Below are 27,756 nucleotides of genomic sequence, written 5' to 3' on the forward strand. Positions count from 1 at the left end.
ACTAGTGGTTCCTAGGTAAGATATCATTGAAGTATGTAGCCTGATAAGTACCAAAAATGTGTAATGGAATTGTATGTGTTTCTAAAAAGCAGTCACGAGGGTCTCCATGTTGGAGATGTGTTACTTGGAGAGCTAATCCTTTACTTTGCATTGCGTACTCCATTTACAGCTTATACCAGTGGTCCCCAACCTTTTTATCACCGGGGACCGGTCAATGCTTGACAATTTTACTGAGGCCCCGGGGGGGGGGGGAGAAGGAGCTGCGGACCGGTACTAACTGATCCACAGACCGGTCCCAGTCCCCAGACCGGGGGTTGAGGACCACTGGCTTATACCACCTCTTCCCCCAGCTAGTTTAGGCTCCAGTAATAGGAAAAAAGAAAAGCATCCTGTGCGGGTAGCACAGTGTAAATAACTCACAGGCTGATGGCTAGGAGCAGTAAAAACAGTTTATCCTGGCCTTTTCTTGTTGTTCTTGCTATTGGTTCTTAAAGTAATACGACACATAGTAGCTTGTCTGGCATCTTGCTATATCGTGGGTTAGTGCTGATGAAGCTAAGCCCACATTAAGAAAGCTGCGCAGTCCCTCATAAAGTTCATTTTCTAACATTTACTGCTTTTTTCCTAGGTGTTCCATGAGTACAGAGGATGCAGCAAAACTCTATGATGTCTGTCCCCATGTGAGCGACTCGGTAAGTTTTTTGTTGTTAATTTCTTATGAGAACAGTTGTGTCTTACAGACATGCGATGTAACTGTGTCCCCATGGGTCACATTTGTTTCCATCTACTGCCAAATGAATGTTCTGTGATAAGGATGAAGAAGAAGAAGAGTTGGTTCTTATAAGCCACTTTTCTCTACTTGAAGGAGGCTCAAAACATCTTACAATCGCCTTCCCTTTCCTCTCCCCACAACAGACACCCTGTGAGGTGGGTGAGGCTGAGAGAGCCCTGATATTCCTGCTCGGTCAGAACAGTTTTATCAGTGCCGTGGTGAGACCAAGGTCACCCAGCTGGCTGTATGTGGGGGAGTGCAAAATTGAAGTCCGCACTCCTAATCACTACACCAAACTGGCAAGGATGGTGGAGGGAATATGTTTAGCCACTACTGCTCCAATTGATTGTGAGGCACTTTTTCCCCTGTCAACAAATAGCAGCTTTTCAGTTTATATGGGAGAAAATAAGTGTGATATTTGATACTGGAGTGGGCCCCAAGCTTGCCATTGGCCCTCAGTGCAGAAGTTGAGATAGAATCAGATTTTTGCCCCAAGACTGAACTAATACTTCAGGCAGCATCCATATTACTTTGTTCGCTCAACTTGGTGGCTTCAATAGGCAAGTTTTGGCTCTAGCCAAAATGGATTCCTTGGGGCAGAGGGGAAAGGGAATGCTGTACCTAAGAAATTGGATACCATTTATAAGAATACTGATGCTTTCAGATGGTCATCAGATTTCTGCCTCCAACTCCATCCTTGGCTGAAATTTGAGAATTCATGGGTAACTATCAATTGTTTCCACCTTACAACTAAAGAAACCAGGTCAGCGAGCCTCTGGAGTAACTGAGTATGAATAAATCAAATTTCCCGTGGTAGATGGCTTAGCACTTGAATTTCCACTACTTAATAAAGTATTAATATAACTGAAATGAAGAACTATTCTTTTCAAAAGCATCTCTGCATTTTCCCCACAATCTAGAATTCTGTATGCATTACTTGCCCTCAACATTTTGTAGAAACTACTATTTAGAAAAACCCTAGTTCAGTGGAGAGAAATGTTTTGCAGCAAGGAAACTTGCAGCTTGGGGTCTTAGGTACTTGCTGACAAAATTTGGAAAGATGTACAGCCGTGGTCCCCAACCTGTGGTCTGCGGCCCGGTGCTGGGCTGCGAAGGCCAGGGCACCGGGCTGCAGTTCCCTATCCCCACCCCCCCCCACCCCCGCAGTAAAAAACTTCCCAGGCCGCATGCGTGCTGCGCGGCCGAAATCGCGCTGCGCGCTGCGTGGGCATGGCTGTCGCCCTGCCAGTCCCCAGCCAAAGAAAGCTTGGGGACCACAGATGTACAGGACTCTTGTTTTACAGAGGGAAATGTGGTTGACTTGTAGTTCTTGTATTACTTTATTTCAGGGGCTTTTCTTTGATGACTCATATGGCTTTTATCCTGGACAAGTTCTGATTGGCCCTTCAAAGGTTTTCTCAAATGTGCAGTGGCTTTCAGGAGTGAAGCCTGTTCTCAGCACAAAGAGCAAGTTCCGGGTGGTGGTAGAGGAGGTATGGCTCAGTGACTTTACAGCGTTATTGAATCACTGTTTTCACTAGACAAACTGTATGATGTACTCTGAACCAAATCTGGTGTATTTGTTCCATTAAATAAAAGTCTACAGGAGATAAGAAAAATAAGGTAGGATTTCTGGAGTACTGTTGCGCTGAAGTATGTGGGGTTCTGAATTTATACTTGACCTGTTTCAGATTAGGTTTTAACATGAGATTACCGCCAGATCCTTAACTAAGTCAAATGCTACAAGTTCTTGCAGTGAGAGGGAGACGGGGTAGGAAGGAAAGACACCTCTATTCCAGATTGTATCAAGTTGGTCTTTGAAACAGAATGATCCTTCTTTATTACTGGTGGATCTTAACAAATAATGAAGTGTGTGTTTGAATTGTTTCCTAAAAGCAAATTACTTCATGTTTGTGTCACTGTTATTTATAATGGATATTTATTTATTTGCTTCATTTATGCCCCACCTTCCTCCTGAATGAGGATGCAAACTGAATTACATTATTAAGCAGTCCTCCATTTTATCCTCACAGCAACCTTGTGAGGTAGGTTAAGCTGCATATACTGGCCCACAATCAGCCAGCAAACTTCCATAGCAGAATGGAGATTTGAATCTGAGTCTCCCAGATCCTAATCCAACACTCTGACCACTGCATTACACTAGCTCTGTACATTGTGGTTTCTGTTTAAAAATCCAGAATCCTATTGACGTTGGGTTAGATCTCACAGAAAAATCAGAAATTGATTAAGTAGATCTTTCTCTCCTTATGTATTTATGTACGTATTTATTTTTGGATTTTTATACTGCCCTTCCCTTACAGCTCTGGGCGGTTTACAGAAAACATTTCGGAATATTTACATGGAACAGTATCAGTATCAATGTAACAATATAACAACAATAACATACCAACTAGAACTAGAACAGTATTTCAACAACAATAACTTTGACACTCCCTTGGTAGGTTCGGCCTCTCAGTCTGGGGGGCGGGGCCTGTAGATGTTATGGGTCAGTCGGCCTCAAGCAAATGCTTGGTGGAAGAGCTCCTTTTTGCAGGCATTGCGGAATTGTGGAATTCTGTAGCAGTTTGTTCTTTCCTGGGCAATGGGGAAATCCTTGGGAAGGAAATGTGTCACGATGTATGGCCCTGCAGTGAGGAGGGACAGTGGGATGAGATCACTGCACCCACTTCTGGCACAATCCTCAGTGGAGATTTTTGAGGCAAGCAGCAGGTAGGCTACTGGAGGAATAAGAAGGCAGGGAAGATCCACAAAATCGACTGTTGCTGTAAGGTTTTCCATGGGATCCAACCCACTAGCACCTAATTCTGGTTAAATTCTTTCCCAGGCAATGGAAAAGTGAGTACTCAAAGGAGTATTCTGTTGCTGTGGGAAAGGGATTCATTTCTCACATAATGATACTTCAGTAATGCTGAAGTACTTAATCTGGAAGTGTGTTTAGTAATAATATGTTATCTATTTGACACATATTCTAGGTAAATGTTCTCAAAACTTTCTTCCTCTTTCCCCCCTTAGGTTCAGGTGGTAGAATTAAAAGTTACTTGGATCACGAAAAGCTTCTGCCCTGGAGGTACAGATAGTATAAGTCCGCCACCATCTGTAATCACACAAGAGAATTTATCTAGGTAAAATGCTTCATATTCAACCTCATAAAATTCTGCCCTCAGTAAACTTTCTGCCAGAAGATAACTATTAGCATAACAGCAACTTGCTTCCATGAACTAACTGTTACTATGCCTTTGCAATATAACAATCCATAATAACACTTTTAATGCTATTTAGATGCTAATACTTTGCTGGGCTGAGACTGTTGTTTATTCTAGCCACTAGTCAGTCAAGGAGCAATGCTTAATTGAAGTCAGAGCTTTCTCATACATATCTGTGGAATTTATTCTTAGAGATGGATTCAGCTCTGGAACATTATAATGTATAGCAGTGGTCTCCAACCCCCGGTCCGGAGACCAGTCCCAGTCCGTGGATCAGTCGGTACCGGGCCACAGCTCCTCCTCATCCCCCTCCCCAGATGCTGCCTCGGGGGCTGCCCTGCCACTCTGCCGCTGGCTCACCTTTGATGCTCTCCAGTGGCTGCCATGGCTGGGGCTCCCCCTCGGCATGGCACTGCACAGTGGGCAGCGGGAAGTCAGGGGTGCCGGCGGTAAAGCAAATGGAGCAGGGGCTCAGGCGGCAGCGATGTCCCTCGGCAAAAGACTCCCCCCCCCCCCAGCCTCAGTAAAATTGTCAAGTGTTGACCGGTCCCCGGTGATAAAAAGGTTGGGGACCACTGATATATAGCGTTTATATCTTCACTCTTGTTCCATCATGGTACTCAAAGAGACATGCATAGAGTTCCAGGAGGCCTCTTATCCAGGCACTGACATGGCCTTGACTTCTCCATTAAGGCAAGGTTGCTATACACTTCAGCCCATGTCCCAACACCTAGGATGACATGTCAAGTAAAAGTTCCTGGGAGTTACAGGAGTTTCAGGCTTCTGCTTGTCACAGAGCAATGACAGCTTGACTCTACAATCTAGGAATGACTGCAATGAGTGTGACTTCAGGCAGGCTTTAGCCTATGCATTTTGAGAATGAGAGGTGCAGACTATAATTGTAAATTTTGGATAGGATAGAAATTTAGGGCACAGCATATTTGGAAAAATTGGGAGAAGGTCAAGTTAACTCAGAAAAGCTAGCAACACAGTTGCATAGTCTTGTCTACAAGATTATGATGAAACTGTAGAATTAAACATAAATTGTAGTGTTAATCAACTTTGTGCTAGAATGCCTGTCTGAAAACATGGAGCATCATTGTGTATGTTCAGTTTGCTTTTTCATGTATTGGGAAATGAATAGATCTTTAACATCTACTTACTTTTCCACATCTGAACTGTATGGTATGTTCAGGATAGAAGTACAGTCATCTTATGCATAAGTAGTGTTTTTATAAAGCTTATGCCTTTGCATAATGTGGAAGTACTATCACAATACCCTTAAATACTGTTTTGGCACAAAAGATGACAAAAGACCTGAACTGGTGACTTCTTTAATGTCTGTGACTTCTAATGGCACTTTCATGTATATACAAGGTGCCTGCCATTTCTGGGGGAAATCACCACATTGCCTTCATCTTGCTTCAAACAGGGTTAAACGTTTGGGGTGCTTTGACCATGCTGAGCGGCAGCTTGGGGAACGGTGTCTCTATGTTTTTCCTGAGAAAGTGGAGCCTGCGAAAATCACATGCGAGTGCCCAGAGAGAAACTGTGTTCTGGGGGAAGGCTCTGTTGCCAAAAAGGTATGTTCAGTGGGGGTAGCTTTGCTGGGAATGTGAAATTATGGCTTCTGAACCCCCAAGATCTGTTCAGGGTTCTGTTTTAGTTATTCTGTTAAATCACATATGTTTAGAATTTTCGCATATGCAACAAGGCCATCCAGCCAAGTCATGGCTAAAGGATCAGGAGCAAGGAGATGCGGATTCTCTCCCCAGAGGCTTTGCTGCTTCCTCTATACCTTCCTTAAGCATCAAAAGATATAACCATAGTTAAGGGTAATTATATAGATTTTCTGCTTAACTAATACCTTATAAGTAAAGCAACTGATATTTCAGTCAGAGGGCAAAGATAGGCTGTTGATCTATAGGTGTTATGAGATGAACTTGCTTTACCTTGACAGCTGTTGCATTCATGCGATAAGACTGATCCATGGTAGCCAATTCCTGTACAACGAGGTATCACCTGATAAACAATGTTTACCAGGAGCACATGAACCTTCCTGCCATCTTGATGCATTCTGATACCTTTGGGTATATGGATGAAAGCATTCTTTTGAAATTGAATCTGCTGAAATCCTTAACAGCTCTAAATCTAAGACAGAGATTAATTTCTGATTCCTATTGCAAAATTTAAGATTTCCAGTAGACCAGTAATTTCCTATTCTTGTTAGAGTAATTGAGTCCTACCATTCAGGGTGTGCTTTTCTACAACATTTTAGATTTGTGTTCCATGTTGCTGTTAGTGCAGAAGATTTTCCATCTCAAAGCATAATTTGGAGAGGAGGAAAAGATGTGTGTTGTTAACTTGTATGATACAGCCCTATACTTGTGTCAGTTTTGTAACAAACACATTTGTTTTTTGCTGTTTCTTTTAGTTTGTATGTTTAATACATACTACATATTTGTTTTCCTAGGAAAAATGCATATCCTTAATTTGTTATAACTGTCTTCCCTTGTTCCATCATAGATTTATACCACTGGGTTCTGCTTGTGTTTGGCATTACAGTAAACAAATTCTATCCCCCCCCCCAACAATTTATCTGCCTTGCATGTAAAAGGTGGCTTTGCAGGGAGTGCATGAACCAATGCAGAGTCAAAGCAGAGAAGTGGTGCAGTGGGGGATTTTTTAATTATTATTCCACACAAAGATCCCTGTGTATGTCACTATTCTGGAACTGAATCGCAGCCAGAAATTATTGGTCTCCTTGGGGAATGGAAAATATTATATCTTAGAACATAAAACACTGGAGTTCTGTCTAAATATGTAAATTACTTTCTTAGGACCTTTATTCCAGTCACCTCTTTCTGCATAAATGGTGCTACACATTTCATCAGTAAATTAAATGAAACCGAGGTGGATGTTCTCTTAGTCACTTTGGTTGTGATCTCATTGTTACCCGCTTCTTGATGAGATTAGCAGAAATTGCTTTTATAAATGAGCATTTTTTATTTAGCAGCAAATTTTATTGTGGTATTCCCATGGCACACTCCACAGTACCACAGATTGTTAATTTTTGCATCTCAGGAATTTTGAATGGCTATTTGTTTATTCTAGTCATAACCCTTCGCTAATTGCACAGTCAAGTGGTGATATTTTATTGATGTTGTATTCTTTCTGTGGAAAGAGAATCAGGACCAGCTGTTAGATTTTCCTAACTGGTTAGACCAGTGAAGTGTGCATTGGAGCTAAGAATTCCTTTTTAAATGTTGACAGTCACTATCCAGCACATATTGAGAGAAATTTCTCATACTCTCAGTTTATTTTAGAATACAGAAGGATTGCACTAAAATATAATACTTGCAAAAAAGAGGCCATAACTTTGGAACAGATTCTGACTATTATAGGGTAACCTAGATACACATTACAGTCAACATATTCTAAGGCCTTATTTCATTCTTTGCATTATTTATAGTCCATTTTCTTACCGAGATTCAGGTGGATTATGTGGTGTAGATTAAATAAAGGCAACAGCAAGCAACACCTAAGTCAACAGCAAGCAACACCTAATAGAGCAGTGCAATAGAGTTTGGATTGCAGAAATCTGAACAGAGCTGAAACAAGCATAGGCCATTAAGCATGACACTTTAAACCAGGGGTAGTCAAACTGCAGCCCTCCAGATGTCTATGGACTACAATTCCCATGAGCCCCTGCCAGCAAACGCTGACAGGAGCTCATGGGAATTGTAGTCCATGGACATCTGGAGGGCCGCAGTTTGATTACCCCAGCTGTAAACAATCCAAAATAATATATTGTATGCATACAAAAATAATATACTGTATGCATACTTACAATAATAGAATTTAACTGTGCAGTCCCTTTGTTGGAGCTTCTTTTTGGCCATTTCATTTCAGTACAGACCTTTTACCTATGTAAAAAATGAATAATTTGATTTTGCGTAGTCTATGGAAAGCCAAGAGAGCGGGAGCCTTCCTACATCAGGCAGGTCATTTTGTAATGCGGGGGCCACAATAGATGAAGCACATATATGGGTAGTTGTTGATTTTATCCATCTGCAGGGGGCACCTGCAGAAAGCCCTGCTCAGACAAGTGAAGCTGTTGTGGCAGAGCATAGGAAGAAAGGTCGTTCTGTAGATATGATGCACCAAGAATATGAAGAGCTATGTATCTGATAGTAAATATCTTGAATTGAACTCAGTAATTGATGGACAATGGAGTGATTGCAGAACAGGAGTAATATGTATGCTCTGCCTAGCTGCATTGCGGCCTTGTGTACCAACTGAAGTTTCCAAATTGACTGCTAAGGGAGACCTATGTAAGAGTGTATTGGCACCATGGCATGGATCCAAGTGGCCCCACTGGCCATGTCAAGGTTAGGGGATCATCTTGTGGGTTTGACTGGGAAAATCAGCATTTTGCTGCTGTATTTTGCTTCTCCACTGTATGACCACTGGGCTCTTAACCTAGCAGGCATAAGTCCGCTGGGCCTCGTCAAAGGTGGGAAAGATATCTGTCATTTCTGTCTTCTTTACATTATTGCAGAATTGGGGAGGGGGGTCTTTCAAAAAAGAAAAAAAAATCTGACCTTGAGATTGCTGTCTGTCGAGTATATAACAGTATATATAACAGAGTATATAACAGATGAACTCAGTAAGATCATATCCAAATATTGAACTCTATTGGACAGAATCCCTAGATGCAGCATAGTTTATTTTAAAACAACATCTAATCTGAGAAATCTACTGGTACACATTGACACATTTTTCACTTTCCATCCAGATGGCTTTACCACAAGCTAGTTTATCAAAGGGACATTTATTTTTAATTTTTTTTAAACCCAGGCTTTAGATCCACTGCTTAAGTAGTATGCAATATGCTTAAGAAACTTTATGTGGAATACAATGAAATATTTTTCCCTACTGCATCATTGTTTTTCTTCTCTGGACATAGTTTGCTGAACTATTTTGTAAATTTGATTTCTGTAGCCTTGCTTATGTATTTATTTCTAGACTCTTAACAGTCTAGAACGCTTAGATTTCTGACTGCTTCAGATCTTTTTCTTTTGATTTGTTGGCATAAAAATGTGCGATTCTAGATTCCAGATACATGCCGTGTCTCATTTGGTAGAAAGTTCTTAGAGCATGTCCCCATTTACAACAACAATGTGTTTCTTTTCAATTGCAGTTGCAACATAATACATTTTTGCCTTTGAGCAGTTTTGTTTTTAATTTTTCTGCTACAACTAGGTTTATTGGCATATTCTTAGCTTTACTTTATGTAGTTTGAAGTGTCTACAGTATTTGTGCGATCATTTACTGTCCTTTAATCCTTCTTTGCAAAGCGTGCTGCTCACCAAGCCAGAACTATTGGCCATGCATGTGATCATCAGGGGCTCCTCTGTGTGTTTCCTGCTTAAGGCTCTTAATACAGGGAGTCCACAAAACGTGGCTGGAGGCTTGTGCTTGCCTCTGCATGTCGGAAGTTCTTGCACCTGCTTTAATCCTTCTTTCTGTCAGTATGACAGTATCTCCCCACCCTCACAAAACAAACAGCTACTTTGTGTTCTTACATCTTTAATATCCTGATTCTCCCCTTTGAATTACGGTTAGAATAAAATGCTACCAAAACTGTGGGTAACTTCTCTAGATATAATTTACCTCTGTAAATATTCCTTGCTTTCATCAATAATACCAAAATTATGGTGTTTAATATTGCAGATGGCCTGTCTTTGTATCGTATCCAACGTAAAGCCTGAAAAGGTACTGTACTGAACACTTGTTCTATATGTGGGGAAATCTTGATCTCCAATTCATAACTTTTCTAAGATCCAATTAAGACCAGCTTGTCTAATGATACTGGAGATGCAAAGATCAGCTTTTCTACTTCTTTCTAGATATTCTTCCCCTATAAAACTGAACAGCAAACTTTCCATTTTTAATCTTTCATTCTACATAAACCAGAATTTTTTAAGAGCTTATTTAAGGTAATTCATTTTAATAGTGTAAATAAGACTCAAGGGAATGTGACAGGGGTTGAGCAATGGGGAGCAGAATTTCCCTTATGTACTTCTGGTTTTAGAGTATGGGTGAAAGCTTATGAAGTATATTTGGAGAGGGCATTTGCAGGTGTCAAAATTGACAAGAAAAGAAAAGATTATGTTATCTACACATTTTGATCTCTTCTCTCCCCCCCTTCTCTCCCCCTCCCCCAGTCTTTGCATTAGCTTATCATTATGAGGGAAACATGGCGCTAGAAATCCCATTATTTCCTCAGAATTTAAATATATTCCTTCTTCTACAGCTATGATATGCATTTTGTTTTTGTTGCAACAGGCTAGGTTATGATGGAACCCAGGAACCATTTTTATATAGGAACCAGCTGAAGACTCATGAGGTTTGGCAGGCAGGGGAGGGTTAGAAGATTTCAGCCCATCACTCAGGCCATGACCTAGGCTGGACTTACTTTTACAAAACCAGACTTGCTCACATGTGCTCCTAAATTAAAAAAAAAAAACATCCTCTTGATCCAGAGAATATGCAACATGAGGGGGGAGGCAATTTAGAGGAGACTCTGGATTGTTACCTTTATTCTCTGAAATCATATTAAATAGGGGCCATGCTGGAAAAATATTGACCCATCCAGCAGCTTCTAAGAAATACATTGCACCCACGTGCAGCAATTCTTCTGGTTCTGCAGGAAGGAGAGCAGTCACTGGAGAGCTGTCCCCATCCCAGCGAGGTGGCAGGCCAAGAGCTTATGGTTGACCATATTGAACACAGCCAAGAAGTCTAACATCACAAGAATGGCTGAACTGCCTCGAGGTCATCCATCAGGGCAGCCAGCACCATCTCTACCCCGTAGCCAGGATGGAAACCAGAGTGGTATGGGTCGAGTGCTGAAGTTTCCTCCAATAATGCTAGGAGCTGGTCCATAGCAGCCCTTTCAACTACCTGACCCAGAAACGCAAGATGCAAGACTGGGAGGTAGCTGGCCAAGTCCCAAGGGACTAACCACTGCCTCCTTCTGTGCCTCAGGAAACTCCCTGATAGACAGGAAGAGGTTGATAATATCCCTGAGAGGGCCTTCTATCCACTGGCTGCCCTCTGAGCAGTCACCCTTACTGACCCCAGCAACTTGTTCACTTTGGTTAATAAGAGCTGGCTGAAGCCTTCAAACGTCACCCCCAAAGGTGGCCAACGGGCCTCCAGTTCCCTATCTGTATCAACCATGGCAGGAAGGTCCTGGCGGACCAACAAGACTTTATCCACAAAAAAGCTTGCCAATACCTCACAGCTAAGATGCAATTTACTAAAATTTTGATGCCCCTCCTTGAGGGCGGTAAGAGACCTAAGTACCCTAAACAATTGTGCCAGGCGAGAGCACTTGGATGCAATTTCCATGGCAAAGAACTCATGTTTTGGCACTTTCACTGCTATCTCATCACCCTCATGAGCATGCGATAGGATGTTCTTGCTGCTTTGTCAAAGGTTTTCTTCCATACTCGCTCTAGTCATCTCACTTGCCTCTTCCTCTCCATAAGCTTCCTGGCATACAATGGGGCCTGTTTGAAGCAAGGGTGGAGAGGATATTGAGGGGCAATCTTATCTATGGCAGCTGATAGGTGGGACTGCTAGTCCACCACCAGCTCTGTCAACGATTCACCAGGAGACATTGGGTCCCACAGAGCATTCTGGAATTCAACCAGATCCATAAGTATCGGCAGGTGGGCTGAACTGTGCCCATCACCCAAATAGGGAGTGGGCGGTATCCGAAGCCAGGCCTGCTAGACATAGTAGTCTGACCGTGGGGCAACAATTGTCCCCATCGGATCCACCTCTATTCCAGCACCAAAGATCAAATTGAGGGTGTGGCTGGCCTGATGAGTGGGACTAGTAACAGACTGCAAGAGCCCTAGCATCACCATGGTTGACACTGGGCCAGAGTCTTGACCTGGGGATTCCACGTCTGCATGGACATTGAAGTCTCTCAGGACTATATGCCTGGGAAACTGCAATGTCCAGGCAGCTACCGCCTCCAGAAGTCTTGACAGGGCATCGAACAACCAGTATGCCAACCAGATGGCCAAGCTCTAGACGCATCCCATCCAACGTCAACACACTCTACTCCAGTGATCACTGGCACTGGCAGATTCCTGCGGGAGAAAACCTCCCAGACAAGGATAGCTACCCCTCCCCTGCACCATGGAGCTGGGACTAATGAAGGACCGAGGTGGAGCTGGTCCTTTCAGGGGCCACCATTTTGCCCTCCCATGCCAAGATCTCGGTCCGCAAGCCAGGTCACTCCCAGACTGCAAAGTAGTCACTCAGAGTTGAGATTTTCTTGTTAATAGACTTGGCATTGCACAGCATCAGGGTCGGTTCCCCCCTAGCCTCCACACTCACATGTCAAGGGATGGGAAAGAGGTTAGAAGAGCAGTAAGTGTGCCCAGGCCCACATAGTTCCCTGCTCTTCTCTTCTCCAACCTCCTCCCACTGCGATATCACCCTTAACCTATAATGGTTGGTATCCGATCCTCATTTCAGACCAGCACCCCATACCCTGGTATGCTCCTTGCAATAGGGAGGGCTAATCCCACCAAATTCCCTTCACTAGCTTTAGACTAAGAACCTTCCCAGCTGCACTAACTACTCTCTCAATGCTACCCAACCCATGTCCTCCCTACTATCCCCCCCCCTAACCTAATGCTTAACTAGCTAACCCCTACTGGGTTTAGGGCCAGAATCCCGCCTCCCAGCAGGGGCTCTTCTGGACTGTTCTCCCAGTAATCTAAATTAAAACTAAACCCCCCACTGCAACTGGCCTCTCTCCTAATGCACTGTCACAGGAGGGACCATGGAGGGAGGGAGAGTACTATACTTGTAGGGATAAACAGTGTGTAGAGCAGTGGTTCCCAAACTTCCCAAGCCACCTGCTTGGCTCCCAGGCCACATCTCTAGTGCCTCCCCCCAATAAATACAAACACCACTTTCCTGGTGTCAGGTCCACTGCAAATTCTGAACACACTATATTGCTTACACTTCTTTTTGTTGTTGTGCAGTGGTCATACTTGAGTCTGGAAAAATATGTCATTTGTAACAGTCATTTGTAAAAGCCACTTTAGGTCCTCATTGGGGAGAAAAAGGGGGGAAATCAAGCAATGGAAAATTCCTGGACCAGGAGCAAGCAGGAGAAGGCTTTTCCAGCCTTCCAAAGATGGAAATGTCTGGGAAAGGGTTGCCAGCCCTGGGTTAAGAAGTCTGGTAATTAATACCAACCTCAACAGCAATTAAGTTTAGCTTGTTTCTGCATATGAAAGTACTCCGTACGAATTCCTCAAGGCTAACAGAGATCTGGGGTGGAGCCTAGGAAGGGCAGAGTCTGAGGAGGGGAAGGAATTCAGCAGGAATATGATCCCATCCAGCCCACCTTGTGAAACTGTCATTTTCTTCAAGAAGCTAAACAGGATTGGCCCTGATCACCACTGGGGTGGGGAGACAAGCAAGGAAGTTCAGGGATGCCACTATCGAGAGGAAGGTAATAGCAAGCCACCTTGGAATTTCACTAGGAAGAGTCAGGCTGCTGCCCCCCTACTGCCTCCGAATTCCTCACCACCCCCTTTCCTTCCACCCCACCCCCCAGGGGAGGCATACCATCCCCTTTGGGAACCCCTAGTGTAGAGGAAGCAGGTTGCAGCATGAAACTTGTCTGCACTCTGTTAACCTTGAGGAATTCATACGGAGTACTTTCATATGCAGAAACAAGCTAAACTTAATTGCTGTTGAGGTTGGTATTAATTACCAGACTTCTATTGGTAATGGAATAGTCTATCTTTTAATTTTTTAAAGTTCAGTGTCTTCCCTGCTTAAAAAATAAGGTCAACTGGGCTTGCTTTAAGGTAGAATTATGGCCATTTGGGCAGGAGTGTACCTGCCCTGCCCTAGATAGCTGAGGCTAGCCTGATCTCATCAGATCTCAGAAGAGAAACAGGGTTGACCCCGACTAGCCTTTGGATGAGCCTCCAAGGAATACCAGAGTCATGACCTGGAGGCAGGTAATGGCAAACCACCTCTGAATGTCTCTTGTCTTGAAATTCTTATGCAGTTGCCATAAGTCAGCTGTGACTGGATGGGAAAAAAAAAACGCTGTCATTGAATGTCACATGTAGCTAAGAAACCAGCTTGGATCGAAATCAGCAATAATTGTAGGGGGAGAAATATGAGAGAAGTACTATAATGGTAGCAGTGATAAATGTCCTGTCCCTGGAAGGTCTTCAGAATTTTTTCAGTATCTGTATCTTCTTCCATTTATGTATCCATTTGTTTTTTGTTTATCTAACTTGTTACTTCCAGTAGTCTTTAGATATTTTCTCATATAGTCTTCCGTTGGCTTTGTTTTGCATCAAGAGCTTTTCCTTGACAAAAGTTGCCTTTGATCACTCTGGTCATGTCCTCAGTATTTCAAGACACCTGGAAGTGATATTGTGGTGTCGCTTCATCCCATCCTTTGCCCTTTTTTGTGCACTGGACTATTAGAGTACATCTAGATCCATGAAATGGTCTTGTCAGACCAATGTATAACACATCTTATATTCACTATGCTAAGTATTATACAATGATGGGAATTTTTCTTTTTTAGATAATGATAAACTGATTACAACCTTGTGAAAGAGACAGAGTATGTAGATGTGTCTGCATAGTCATGTGAAAGCTGTTGTCCCCTGAACAGCATTTAGCCTGTTTCCTTTCAAACATTGTTTTATCCATTTGATGCAACACTGTCATGGATTTTGGTCTCAGCATGAGCAGCATCAGCCTCACTTTTTAGGAAAGCTTTCCATTCTAAGGCTCACTTCATACATCTGCCTGGGCCAAAGGTCCTGTTTTTGTGATGGGCTTAGTGGGCTTATCTGCTCCACCCCCAACTTGTCATTGACTAACATGCAACAAGGGAATACCGTGCAGGCACCTGTATCAGAGCCAGATGGCATCACTGCCCCCTCATGTGTTTGAGGAATAACTATATAATTAAGATTATTGCAACTATCAGCAACTTCTGCATGACTTGGGGGAGAATGGGCATGCTTCATTATGTGTACAATCTGGATTTGTGCCATGACTGCACCTGACACAATCCAGTTCCCTAAACTGGCCTGAGAGTCTATATTCCCTGGGCGACTGTTTATTGTGGATAGAATTTGGCCTCATTTCTTGAATATCACTTTGGTGCCTTTCATAACTTGGAAAATACTAGAAGATATGCAGATGAGAGCTACAAGAAGTTTCAGGGTTCAAGGATGTCCATACTTCCTAGTACTGAATTATTAATACCTAAATAGCAGAAGGCATCATATAGTGCTATGATGGGTCCCTTGCACGCTTCTCCACACCGAAGTAAATGTTTCTCTCCAAAAATAAAATGTTTGTTCCCTCAGTGACTGAGCAGCCCTAGTAACATAGTTTCTGTGTTATGGCTGTCCCACCCTGTCAGTGTCAGAAAAACACTGGAATTTCACTAAAACATTTTCAAAATGGTACTGAGATTATGTTAAAATCCAACAAAATCCAACAAAACAAAAGGATCTTATTTAACATAGAGGGAAAGGTTGGATGGAATGAGGAGATAAGCTTGTTTGCAAAAAAAATCAGTTGTATAGTTTGTAGTTCTTAATTTCAGGCTTTAGAGAAGTATATGAACTTTTCATACTTTGAGTTTTCTTTACACTGAGAGACTTTTGTTCCTGTTTTTACCTAAACATTTCTGACTTTTCTCTTGGTTTTTGAGTTCTTTTGAACTCCCCTGGTTTCCTTTGGAGGCTGGTAACCTCCTTTCCTTAGAGATACCAGTTTCTTAAATCTGTTGAGGTATTTGAAGCAAATTTCTTTCCATATCTGTCCAAGGAAAACTTCAATTTCCCCTTTTTAACTTCATCTCATCCTAGAAGATTTATCCCCTTTTTGTTGGCTTATTTGGGAATCTCACACCATTACCCAAAACACTATACCAGATATCTTTCCCAGTCCTCCAGACATTGTAGGAATGTTATCAGCCCATGCTGAATTCAGTCAAGACTGCTTTCCCTGACTAAATTCCTCTCAGAGTAGTTGTTAAACATTTAAGGCACAGATAGATCTTCTCTTAACATAGGCTTCTGTCAAAATCTCAATTAACTCTTTCCTCAGCAATACAGCTGCCATATAAAGTCTCTCATAGCTGTCACTGGCCAATCACATTTCTAGGCACAGTCTGTTATTCAAACTATCTGCCTCAGTGAAGAGTTTAACCCTTCACTTACTGGTTCTCTGTCACTTTTGCGCTTGGAGTCTGGTTTTTAAAGTGCTGACCATCACAGGTGATTATCCCTAACCTGTTTTATCTCATAATATTGAATTTAATAACACATTCAAGTTTTAACATGATAGAACATATAGCTGTACCATATATCAAACTGCTCTAATCTTAAGTTTCTTATTTTAACAAGCACCTCTTTGTGCATGCAGTGTTTTCAGGAGTGCATGGATGATACAGTGAAAAAATGGATGTTGGACCAGGCTTATCTAGATAATGATGGAGTATTTATAATGAATGTGGCCCTATGTATTTAGAGTTTTATAGGTCAAAAACATTGTGTTTCCAGTAGAGAATGGACACTCAGGTGAGCAACTATCAACAGCTACCCCTCTCAGGAATAAAGATAACATATTGTGCACCTTCTTCTTTCACAACAGTAAGAAGGCAATTTAGTTTAAGTATATATCCTTGAAATTATGGAGACATGAAAGCATTGCAGTGGTTTCCCACTGTGGAGCTGAATAGGCAGGGGAGGCCCAACACAACTTGCGGTTGATTCCTGCTGTTCTCCAGCCTTTCCCCCAAACTGGATATGTGCCAGGGAAAATCAGTCCTGATCCTTCAGCCATGTCTTGTTGCTTGGGTCGGGAAGTGAGTTTTGCAGTATCTAACCCCAATACAAATACATGTGGATCTCTTCACCCTTCGTAGTCCTGCCCTTCCTTTCTTCTAAAGCTGCCCCTCAGATACACTAGAATTGCTATAGGCTTAAAGGGGAAGTATAAAAGGAAATCTTTGACACTGCTGCGGGACATCTGCTCATAGACTAGTTGCTCTCCTCAGTATAATTCTGCAGAAAGTCTTTTTCCGAAAGCCTTTGATAGAGAATACAGAAATGGTACCAACACATAAGAGCGAGCAGAATCTAAAGAGACAACTACACAGCAGGACCTGTGTCAAGTCCATTGGGGTGGACCAGGTAATTGTTAAGCCAGTCTTATCTAAAACTCTGTGGGAATGGTGGTCAGTGAAACTGGGAGCCAGTTTCACTGACAGGTGTTTGAAAATAAAAATCTTGAAGCAGGTGAGCAAGAGAAGATCATCACAGCTTCCCAAGAACAAAAAAATATTGCTTTATGGTCAAAATCCCAAGGGGGGAGGGGTTCTTGTGTTCAAGCAAACCTTAGTGAAACATCCACCTGTATATAAAACCAGCTGTTAACTAAATGTTAAAGTTAACAGTGTGACTGGCTGCAGAGATTGAATCATCCTTAGATGTGTGCTTAGATCTTGGACTGCCTCTGTTAACTGACTAGTTTCTGTTCCTTGTAGGTAAGGAGGTTATTGAAGAAACAGATAGTGAAGATTATGTCATGCTCTCCGGATTCTCAGGATACAAGTGACCTCCCTGAAGGTGAATCTGCTGTTGCTGGCGACCAACAATCTGAAGATCATAAAGCTGGTTCAGAATGTGAACTGAAAGATTCTGACAACGGTGCTATACAAGAGATGAAGGGAGCACACCTTGATGAAATAGGGAAAGGTATCACCTGCGAAACTGCTGGACTGCAGTTGCCCCCACCATTTGTCCTGAAAAGAGATGATATCTCATCTGACTACAAGCTGCAATCAATAGAGCAGGATGCCGATGATGAAGCTGCAGATGACACAGATGACACCAGCTCCGTGACATCTTCTGCCAGCTCAACAGCCTCTTCTCAAAGTGGCAGTGGCACAGGTCGCAAGAAGAGTATCCCACTTTCCATCAAAAACCTCAAGCGGAAACATAAAAAAAAGAAAACCAAGGTTTCCCGGGAGTTTAAGCCAGGTGACAGGTACAGTCAAAGTTCACATGACTTATTCCTGCCACATCAGAATTTTAACTTTATGTCAGCTTTTTTTTTTTTTAATGTGTGGTTAAAATGTGTTACAGTGGTTTTTTGTCTTGGTGGCATCTCTGAAACATTTACCACATTGAGCCAAAAATGGAAGATGCAGTCGTTTCTGGATTACAGGTTGTTGAATTTTAAACTTCACAGTCTGGCAGTGGTGGCATGACAGAAAAACAGATTTTTGCAGATCTCTGTAGACTAAATAAAACAAATCAAATTAAAGTTGCCAGTCTCAGTGTCTCATATTATCTGGGTATGAATAATCCCAGATGTAAACTTCTAGTATAGTTTTATATATTCACAGTAATTCACAATATGAATTGTTCGTATGTTATTATGTAAACCACCCTGAGCCCCCGGGGAGGGCGGTATATAAATAAAATAAATAAATAAATATGTGTGGATATAAATCAACAAACAAATAAATAAATAAAACTTCTAGACTACAAAAATTAATAGTAGTTACTTATTGATTTTGAATGGACCTCAGTGATTCCTTAGAATTTAAATTAATTTAATGGGAATAGGTTTTCCAATTGTGGCCCTTAGAAATCTCAAGTGTTTTGGATTTGCAAAACTGGAATAGAAAATTGAAAGGGCTTGAATTTCACTTCACTTATAAGACTAGCCAAAGTTGGATCAGGCCACTGGCTGTCACACAGATCATTTCTGCACCGGAGGCTTTGCGCTGGGATGCAAGCTGGAGTTTGAGCCAGGACAAGTTGCCCCGCGTCTTCCTGATCCCACACAGGGGAACATTTGGCCTGGTGCACCTTGTCTACCCCAGAATTGTGCTCCTACATGGGAGCTGAAGAAGCGATGTTCCCATTGTAGAAATGGTCACAGTGTGACCAAAACCGAAGTGCCATCAGCAGGTCCACTGGTGGAGCCAGAACTCCAGAAGCCTTCCGACTGTTGCCCCACCCCAAGCACCAAGCATGCAAAGCATCACTGCCCCAGACAGTGATCCATCTATACACTGTGTACTTTAATTTAATGTGACTCAAAGAAGCACAAAGGAATATATATTTTTTTAAATGGCCACAGCTTTTTAAAAGCTTCTTAGTCCTTTTCCGAGATTCTATGATTGAAGTTGAGAAACTCCCCCCCCCCCCGACTGGCAGCTGCTTGCTATAAAGTAATGCAGAGCTTTCAAGGTGTCTCTCTTCATGTCCCACCTTCCTTGGCTGTTTTTTAAATTTTAAGTAGGGGCTTGCTAGAGCTCAAGACAGAGATCGCTTTTAATACTAGAGATCAGCTCAGATATGTCACAGTTACTGGGAACTGGCAGATTGTTCTTTTCCCCACCAAATAACTATGAACAGTCTTGCATGGACCTCAGAGATTCCTTAGAAAAATAGCTTCCAAGTTATTTTCCCTTAAGGAAACCGTAGCTTCTGTAGCAAATAAAAATGACTAATTAGAGTTTGTCATATCTTTTCCTGGGACTGCTTCAAGCTAAGGATAGGATAAAATAGGGGAGAGAAGTCCCTGTTGAAGATGTGCTGACTATCCTTGTTGTGTGATGAAGAGTCAAGCTGAAGACTCAAACAACAGAGCACTCTGCAAAATAAAGCAGGTGACTTGTGGTGTGGAAGTACCATCTCAGGAACAGAAGCCAGTTCAGGCAGGAGTAAACTTTAAAAAAAACCTCTCACTGGTTATGCTTCAGGAGCTGTAGACAATCTGGGAGATACACTATAAAGCAGAGCTCTGGGTCACCAGATGATTGGAAGACAGGCAAGCGATTACGAGTAGGTAGTCATGACTGTGTCAAAAACTTACTTAACAGGACATTCTGATTTTGAGGAAGCCAAGATGCAAATTGTCTTGATTTCAACAGAACTTAGCCTCAACAAAACTCAAGCATCACTTCGTTTTCTGCATATGGATGGCCCCTTGCAGCATGTATATTTGTGCTGTGTTACCTTAGTTTTTTCAGGTCTATAGATGTAAACTTACCTTCCTGCTACTATTAAAAAGACAAACTTGAAGGACTGCAGGTTTCCTGAAAACTCTGCTCACAAATCCGAACCCAGCTTACCTGCTGCCGTCGCAGTGACAGGCTGTGACCAGCTGATGGTTAGGGGAGTGGTCGTTGACTAGCATTCCCCTCAGTACCTTAGAGCAGTGGTCCCCAACGTTTTTATCACCGGGGACCGTTTGACAATTTTACTGAGGCCCGGGGGGGGGGGGGGTAGTCTTTTGCCGAGGGACATCACCGCTGTCTGAGCCCCTTCTCCACTTGCTTTCCCGCTGACTTCCCGCCGCCCGCTGGGAGGTGCTGCCAGCAGCAGTTGCACAGTGAGTGCCACGCTGAGGGGGAACCGGAGAGCACCAAAGGTGAGCCGGTGGCAAAGTGGCAGGGGCAGCCCCCGAGACAGCAGCCAGGAAGGAGGAGCCACGGCCCGGTACCAACTGATCCACGGACCTTGTAAAAGAAATTGAATTGATATTCATTGTATACATTATTACATACATATTGCCTTGGAAAGGTTCCCTGTTTTCTTCTGTTGATTGTTGATTGTGAACCTTTCTTTATGATGGTTAGGGAGTAGCAACAGGGGAGAGTTTCCCAACCACCACCTTCTCACCCAGTGACTCAGGGTGCCCTATGTAATGCAGTTCCAGGATGCCTGATGTCCTATAAACTATTTTACCAGAGATGCAGGGTTGCCTTGAACACTGCAGAATAGCATCTGTGTCTTCCAGAAGGAGGGTAGCTCCTTCCCACTAATTATCTGGCCGGCTGCTGCCTGCTTCTGCAGAAGACAAGCAAGGGGAAGAGAGTGTCCTCATTCAGATATGCCATCAGAACCAGGGAGAGTGTTTAGGGGGAAGTTAATGTATGCTGTCTTATTGAAGGTGAGCATTATAAGTAGCTGACGCTCATATTCTGAGTGAAGGAAATATTAGCATCAGTAATATTTCCTCATTCTGCTACCACTGCAAGAATGTCTGCATTCATTCATTCATTCATTCATTTATTTTGAGTTTCCAAAAATCGCTAAAATAAATATATTACAAGCTTGGGAGTGTGTCTGTATATGAACAGGATTATTTCAGGAATACGATACCCACACTCTCATATCCATAAATAATTTTAAGAACCAGCTTTGTCATAGAGTGCTTTGTGCTAGTTTTCCAGTGGTCTTAATATTCATATGTTCCATTGATCTGCTTTCTCCTTAAAAATGAGATTTGCTGTCAGACCATTTTTCTTTGGCCCCCATATTAAGGGGAAATTTTATTGCCACACAAGTGTGTTCTGCTTGCTATGAGAGGTTTCTTCAGTAATTTGCTGTATGTTTTGGATCACAGGGTTGCTGTAGAAGTAGTGACCACAATGACTTCAGCTGATGTGATGTGGCAGGATGGCACCGTGGAGAAAAATATTCGCTCCAATGAGCTGTTTCCCGTCCATCATTTGGACAACAATGAGTTTTGCCCTGGGGATTTTGTGGTGGATAAAAGAGGTATTTGATGAAATGCACTGTCATTGTATATATATGATCAAACCATCATAATTGTGTGCTGAGGATCAAGTATCATCTCTTTAAATTAGATTTTATTTTCATATCCTTTAAAATAATAGTCATCTTTTGGAAAGCATGACCTGATACTATATACCCACTTTTTATATGGAGAGTGGTCAGTGTCACAAAACAATTTTTAATATGGTGATAGCAAAATGTTCATTGTTCTCTTGTGCAGTCCACATAGGTACCGCGCACGTGTGGAGACCAGCCCCTGGAAGACTTTCTAGCTAGGCTAGTAACTGAGCAGGAGCAGCATCTCCCAACTGGAGATTTTGGGGGCCATTTTCCCGCTTGGCAGTCACATGCTCAAGGAAGAGGCTCCTCATTGTCCCTCAGTTCTCTCTTTGCTGTCACTGGAGTTAAACACTTCTTATTTAGCTTCTAATTTTTTCCTCTCAAAAAAAAGGGGGAGGGTTGTTGCCAAATTGGTCACAGACGGCTCTCATTGCATATTGGTGACTCCCCTCTGGGTGAGGCAGATTTGATTCCAGGTCCTCTTACAGAGGTCATAAGGCAGGTTTATCCATCTCCCTCATATACCAGAACTACAGAATATAAAGGATATCCCCAGGATAACGTATGGAGATCCTACACCTAACTTTGGTTTCTGAAACCAGAGATCAGTCCTTTTCTGACTTTGTAATTAATATTCTTATCCCTCAACTAGGTTTCCTAAACATTTAACTGGAAACATTGCCTTTGTTGCTTGGGAAATAGGCAGGTGTCACCTATCATTATCTCTACTGGCACAGAAAGACTCTAGGCTATCCAATTCATCTGTTAAGGTCCATTTCTGCTTTCAGTGGCCCTGTGGAGGGAAAATCCTTCTTTTTTTCCACACAAGGCTTTGAAAAGATTCCTCAACAATTTGCATCCATTCTGGGCTCCCATTGTGCCACAGTGATTGCTGTCATAAGATTTGACCCACCTAATGCAACCTCCCTTTGAACCGTTGGTCACTTGCTCTCTGAAGCATCTCTCTTTCAAAGTTTCCTACCTCGCAGCCATTGCATCTGAAAGGAGAGTAGGAAAAACTACAGTACTGGGAGCTGAGTACCCATTTATAAAGCTTCAAGACCACAGGGTAGCGTTAAGACTCAGCATTCATTTTTTTGCATAAGGTTGTTTCCAGATTTCACCTTAGTCAGGATATTTCACTTTTTTCCCCACACCTATTGTCTGAAGCAGAAAAGGGGCTATACACTTTAGATGTGAAATGTACCTTGCTGTTTTATTTTAAAAGAGCAAGTGAATTCAGGAAGACTGCACAAATATTTGTCTGTTTCACCAGACCTTCTAAGGGAAAGGCCACATCAGCCCAAACAAAATCTTGGTAGATTATCTCTACGGGCAAAGAGTTTACAGTCAGGCATCCGGCCAGTATCCATCACACATACAAGCGCACTCAATAAGGTCTCAATCAGCGCCTGCTGCTTTTTCAGCAAGACATTACATTGACTGAGGAGTGCAAGGCAGTCACCTGGTCATCTACAGGTACTTTCATTAAGCACTAATCTGTAGTCATAACTACAGGATGAGGGATGACAGTGGGACAGCAGTCTTGCATTCCATTTTCCAGTGAATCACTCACCTCACCACCTGGTAAGTCAGCTTCCTTGTCTCACATGGAACTGTACAGGACAACAATGATAAAAACAGTGTTGCAGTTACCTGTAACTGTTCATCAAGTTGTCACCATGCAGGCCACATCATTCCCTCTTAACCATCTGTGAGCTATTTCTGTTGTAAAATGTTTATATCTGGCTCATAGTGATGAGGAGGAGGAGACCCTCCTTGGACCACGTGACCGGTTGGTGGAAAAACCATCTCCAGCATCTCCAGCTGGGAGGGGCTCCTCCTGGCCTGTGACTAAGCTAGCTAGAAAACCTGGCGGCTGGTCTTCATGCCTGTGTAGTACCCTTATGTGTCTGCATAGTGGCAACAATGAACAAGTTACAGGTAAGTGTAACACTTTTATTTTTTATTTGTTTATGTTTCAGTTCATATTCTGCCCCTCCCACACAGTGTTTTATAGCAGATTACAACAATAAAACCAACAAAATCCGCTAAATATATATATACCCCTGTATCCCTCCCACCTGCCCCAGCTCAACAGACCTTTTCAGTAACCGGTGCTCCAGGGGGAACAGGGGAGGCCGATGGATTAGCTAGCCAGCACGGGGGTCAGATCTTCCTATCCTCAGCCTCAACCAAACACCTGGCAAAAGAACGCTGTCTTAAACGCACTGCGGAACTGGGACAGTTCCATCAGGGCCCTTAGCTCTCCCAGGCGCTCATTCCACCAGGTAAGGGGCCAGGACCAAGAAGGCCCTGGCCCTGGTTTGAGGCCAGGCAAACCTCCCTCGGGCCAGGGACCTCCAAAGATTCAAACCCAAAGAATGCAGTGCCCTGTGGGAGGCATAAGGAGATAGGCGGTCCCGCAGGTATGAGGGGCCCAGACCGCGAATGGCCTTAAAGGTTAACAACAGAACCTTGAAGCTGATCCAGGCCGCCCATGCACCTGCCTCAGCACAGGCTGAATATAGATCCTCCGAGATGTTTCCGTGAGGACCCTAGAAGCTGCATTTTGCACCAGCTGCAATTTCTGGGACAGGGACCTGGGTAGGCCTGCGCAGATTTTGATATTTAAATTAAAGTAGTTTGCTTTCCCGTATGTACATATGTAACAGTATAAATATTAGATGTTAGCAACTTTTTGTTCTGTTGCTTTCTTGAGAAATAAGATCCTATTTAGTATCCTGTTGTAGGTGGCAGACAGTGTTTCTTCATGTGTTTACATGTATGTATGTCTACCTGTCAAACATTCTGATGTAAGGAAGCAAGGCTTTAAATATTCTCCTGGTCTTCAGTCAGGAAAAGTTGTCTGATCTGATTCAGTTGACCTCCTGGCACTTTGCAGATTGTGGGTTACTTGCTCTTCTTGTAAAAGAGAATCAAGGGAAAACTGCCATTTGGAGAAAAGGCCATAAAAATCTTCATCCTGATGGCTTTCCAACGCAGCATTTTAACTTTAAGTACAGCATTCAGAAGGCATGACTGCATGATGGGCCTGCAGCAGCTTTCCCCAGTCTCCACCTTGTGGCGCACACCCTATCCCAACCAATTCCCAGAGGGATTTCTTACTATATTCTGATATTTCCTTTGTCACCAGCTGGTCAATTGGTGCATTAGCAATGGAGAGGGTCAGGATTCCTAGGCTCTTTCCAGTGCCGACATCCCCTGCTCTTCCTCTGACTAGCTTTCACAGGGATTGTTTATGGCACTTGCACACTGAGGGATCTAACAATCTATTGGCCAACTGCCTCCCTTCTCTTGGTGCTCTTTTTGTTTCCAGTGAGGCTTGTTGTGCTTCAGAGAACAAACTTCCAGTTTTTATAATAAGGAATTTTATTTAAAAGACAATGTCTACACGCATACACTGCACATCAAAGGATCAAGCAAGGTTACAAAACAAAGGTGCATATATATACTCTGTCCCTTCTCTAACATACTGTAACTTATTTTAGAGTAGACTTTTTACCATTCACTTTCGATTGTTATATCAGTCAGCCACTACTTTGAGCCTGAGTCCTTGCTGCCAGCCTTTTCTTTAGCCCAGTGTGGTAATGCCCCCCAACAAGATAGAGCCCAGGTCATTTCCAGATGAAATCACCAGGGAATTTATTACCACCATCTCCTTCATTTGTTTTTTATTTGATTTATATATCCCACTCCTCATTTGTGTGTCCTCTGGGACAGCTAACAGCATTTTAAAATTACCATATAATAACTACTGTAATTAATAAAACAATCCATTAAAATTATAGGCAGCAAGCAATAATATCCAGCAGCTAATAAAAATTCTCCATCCTCCTTGGTCCCATAGGTGGGAACACCAGTTGCCTGGAAGCAGTTTATGATATTGCCATGAAGAACTGGGGGAAGGGGTGTATATATAGAGGAAGGCCCATCAGTCTACTATAATATAGCATGTAGCAGGTGCACTAGCCTCAACCAAAGGCTTGGCAGAAAAGCTCAGTTTTACAGGCTCTGCAGAACTGCTGGAGTTTGGGCAGGGCCCTGATCTCTGGTGGCCAGTAGATAGGAGGCCCACTCAGGGATATTATCAACCTCTTCCTGTTTACCAAGGAGTTCTCTGAGGCACTGAAGATCACAGTGGTTCATCCCTTGCTAAAGAAACCATCGATGGATCTGTGGGACCCGGCCAGCTACTGGCTGGTTTCTCATCTCATGTTTCTGGGTAAGGTAGTTGAAAGGGCCGCTGCGGACCAGCTCCTGGCATTCTTGGAGAAAACTTTGGCACTCGACCCATATCCATCTGGCTTTCATCCTGGCCATGAGATGGAGATGGTGCTGGTAGCCCTGATGGATTACCTCCAGCGCCAGCTTGATAGAGGTGGCTCAGCCATTCTTGTGATGCTAGTAGACCTGTCAGTCATGTTTGACGTGATTGACTACAAGCTCTTGGCCCACCACCCCACCGGGACGGGGATACATGGGATAGCCCTTCAGTAGCTGCTTTCCTTCCTGCAGAACCGGAAACAGGGTTGCAGTAGAGGAAGAGTTGTCATGCCCCTTTCAGCTCCCTTGTGGAGTCCCACTGGGGGTGGTCCTCTCCCACACACTTTTTAACATCTTTATGTGCCCTCTGGCTCAGCTGGTCCAGAGTTTTGGGCTGGGTTGTCATCTGTATGCCAGAACACCTGGCCATGGTGATCCATGTGACGGTCACCTCCAAAATGGACTTCTGCAAGTCACTCTACTCAGGCCTTCCCTTGTCCTTGACCCAGAAATTGCTGTTAGTGCAAAATGCAGCTGCTAGGGTTCTCACAGGAACAACTTGGAGGGCCCATATCCAACTTGTACTGAGGCAGCTACATTGGTTGTTAGTTTTGGCCCAGATCAAGTTCAAGGTCTTGGTTCCTGCCTTCAAGGCCCTTTGCTTTCTGGGCCACATATCTGAGGGACTGCCTATCGCCTTATGCCCCCCCACAGAGCCTTGCACTCTGCAGGTATTAATCTGTTGGTGGTGCCCAGCCCTCAGGAGGTTCACCTGGCCTTGACCTGGGCCAGGGCCTTTCCAGTCCTGGCCCCAACCTGGTGGAATGAGCTCCCAGAAGAACTTAAGGCACAGAGGGGAAGCTATTGGATTTGGGGGTGGGAGTTGGGATTTTGCCGCCAGGTTGTTATTAATCTTCTTAATTTTTAAGCTTATATTGTGGGGTTTTATTGTTTGTAACCTGCTATGAGATGGCTTTGCTGATAGTGGCAGGCAATAAATCTAATTATAATCTCACCAGGGAGCTCATTCCACCAAGCCAGTGCCAGGGCAGAAAAGACCCTGGCCCTAATTGAGACCAGATGCACCTCTTTGGGCCAGGGACCACCAGCCTGTTAGCATTGGCCAAGCATAATGCTCATCAGGGTACTTATTCACATAGGCGGTCCCTTAGATACACTGGACTCAGACTGCAAATGCTTAAAGGTTAATACCGACACCTTAAATCTGATATAGAATTCAACTGAAAGTTGTGAGTCCATTCTTCTTTAACTGAGAAGAGATATACTCTGTCATTTGGCATCTCTGGGTCTTCATTACCTGATAACTATCATGTTTATGTCAAGGAGTGAGATGATTTTTGATTGTTCTTTGCTAACTAGAAGCATTTCCTGTCCTTGTTCCAACAGACAAACTTATTAAAATGAATTTGGAGAGTTGTAGTCCCAAAACTCTCAGTAGTGTAATATAGCCCAAAGTGGAATGCATTTCTCCACAGTTCCCTTGGTCTGTTCCTGTCCTGCTCACCAGGTTGAAAGCACATCCCAGGCCACAGCATGCCTCTCACCAAGGATTCTAGGGTTTCAGCCCAAAAGTTAAAATCTGGAGTTCAGTCTAGAATCACAGACCAAAAGTAGTCCAAGGTCAGGTAGCAAGGTTCCAATCGCTTAAGCAAGGCAAATTATTAGAAGGATTGTTAGCAGGGTTGCAAACAAGATCCCA

The 27,756-nt window shown here is 43.2% G+C and overlaps 1 protein-coding gene across 2 annotated transcripts in view; it reads left to right on the top strand.

Moving 5' to 3' along the window:
- Nucleotides 1-27,756, top strand: part of UBE2O (ubiquitin conjugating enzyme E2 O) — a 106,314-nt gene that overhangs the window by 46,262 nt on the left and 32,296 nt on the right. Inside the window, exons 5-11 of one of the 2 annotated variants that reach the window (XM_077327688.1) lie at nucleotides 629-692; nucleotides 2,122-2,265; nucleotides 3,806-3,915; nucleotides 5,429-5,579; nucleotides 9,733-9,774; nucleotides 17,636-18,138; nucleotides 21,517-21,671. In XM_077327688.1, the coding sequence (XP_077183803.1) occupies nucleotides 629-692; nucleotides 2,122-2,265; nucleotides 3,806-3,915; nucleotides 5,429-5,579; nucleotides 9,733-9,774; nucleotides 17,636-18,138; nucleotides 21,517-21,671 (1,169 nt within the window). The remainder of the gene's footprint in view (nucleotides 1-628; nucleotides 693-2,121; nucleotides 2,266-3,805; nucleotides 3,916-5,428; nucleotides 5,580-9,732; nucleotides 9,775-17,635; nucleotides 18,139-21,516; nucleotides 21,672-27,756) is intronic. The other variant, XM_077327689.1, reaches the window with a different exon arrangement.

The sequence above is a fragment of the Paroedura picta genome, chromosome 3 (assembly GCF_049243985.1).
Source record: "Paroedura picta isolate Pp20150507F chromosome 3, Ppicta_v3.0, whole genome shotgun sequence".
Taxonomy (NCBI): Eukaryota; Metazoa; Chordata; class Lepidosauria; order Squamata; family Gekkonidae; genus Paroedura; species Paroedura picta.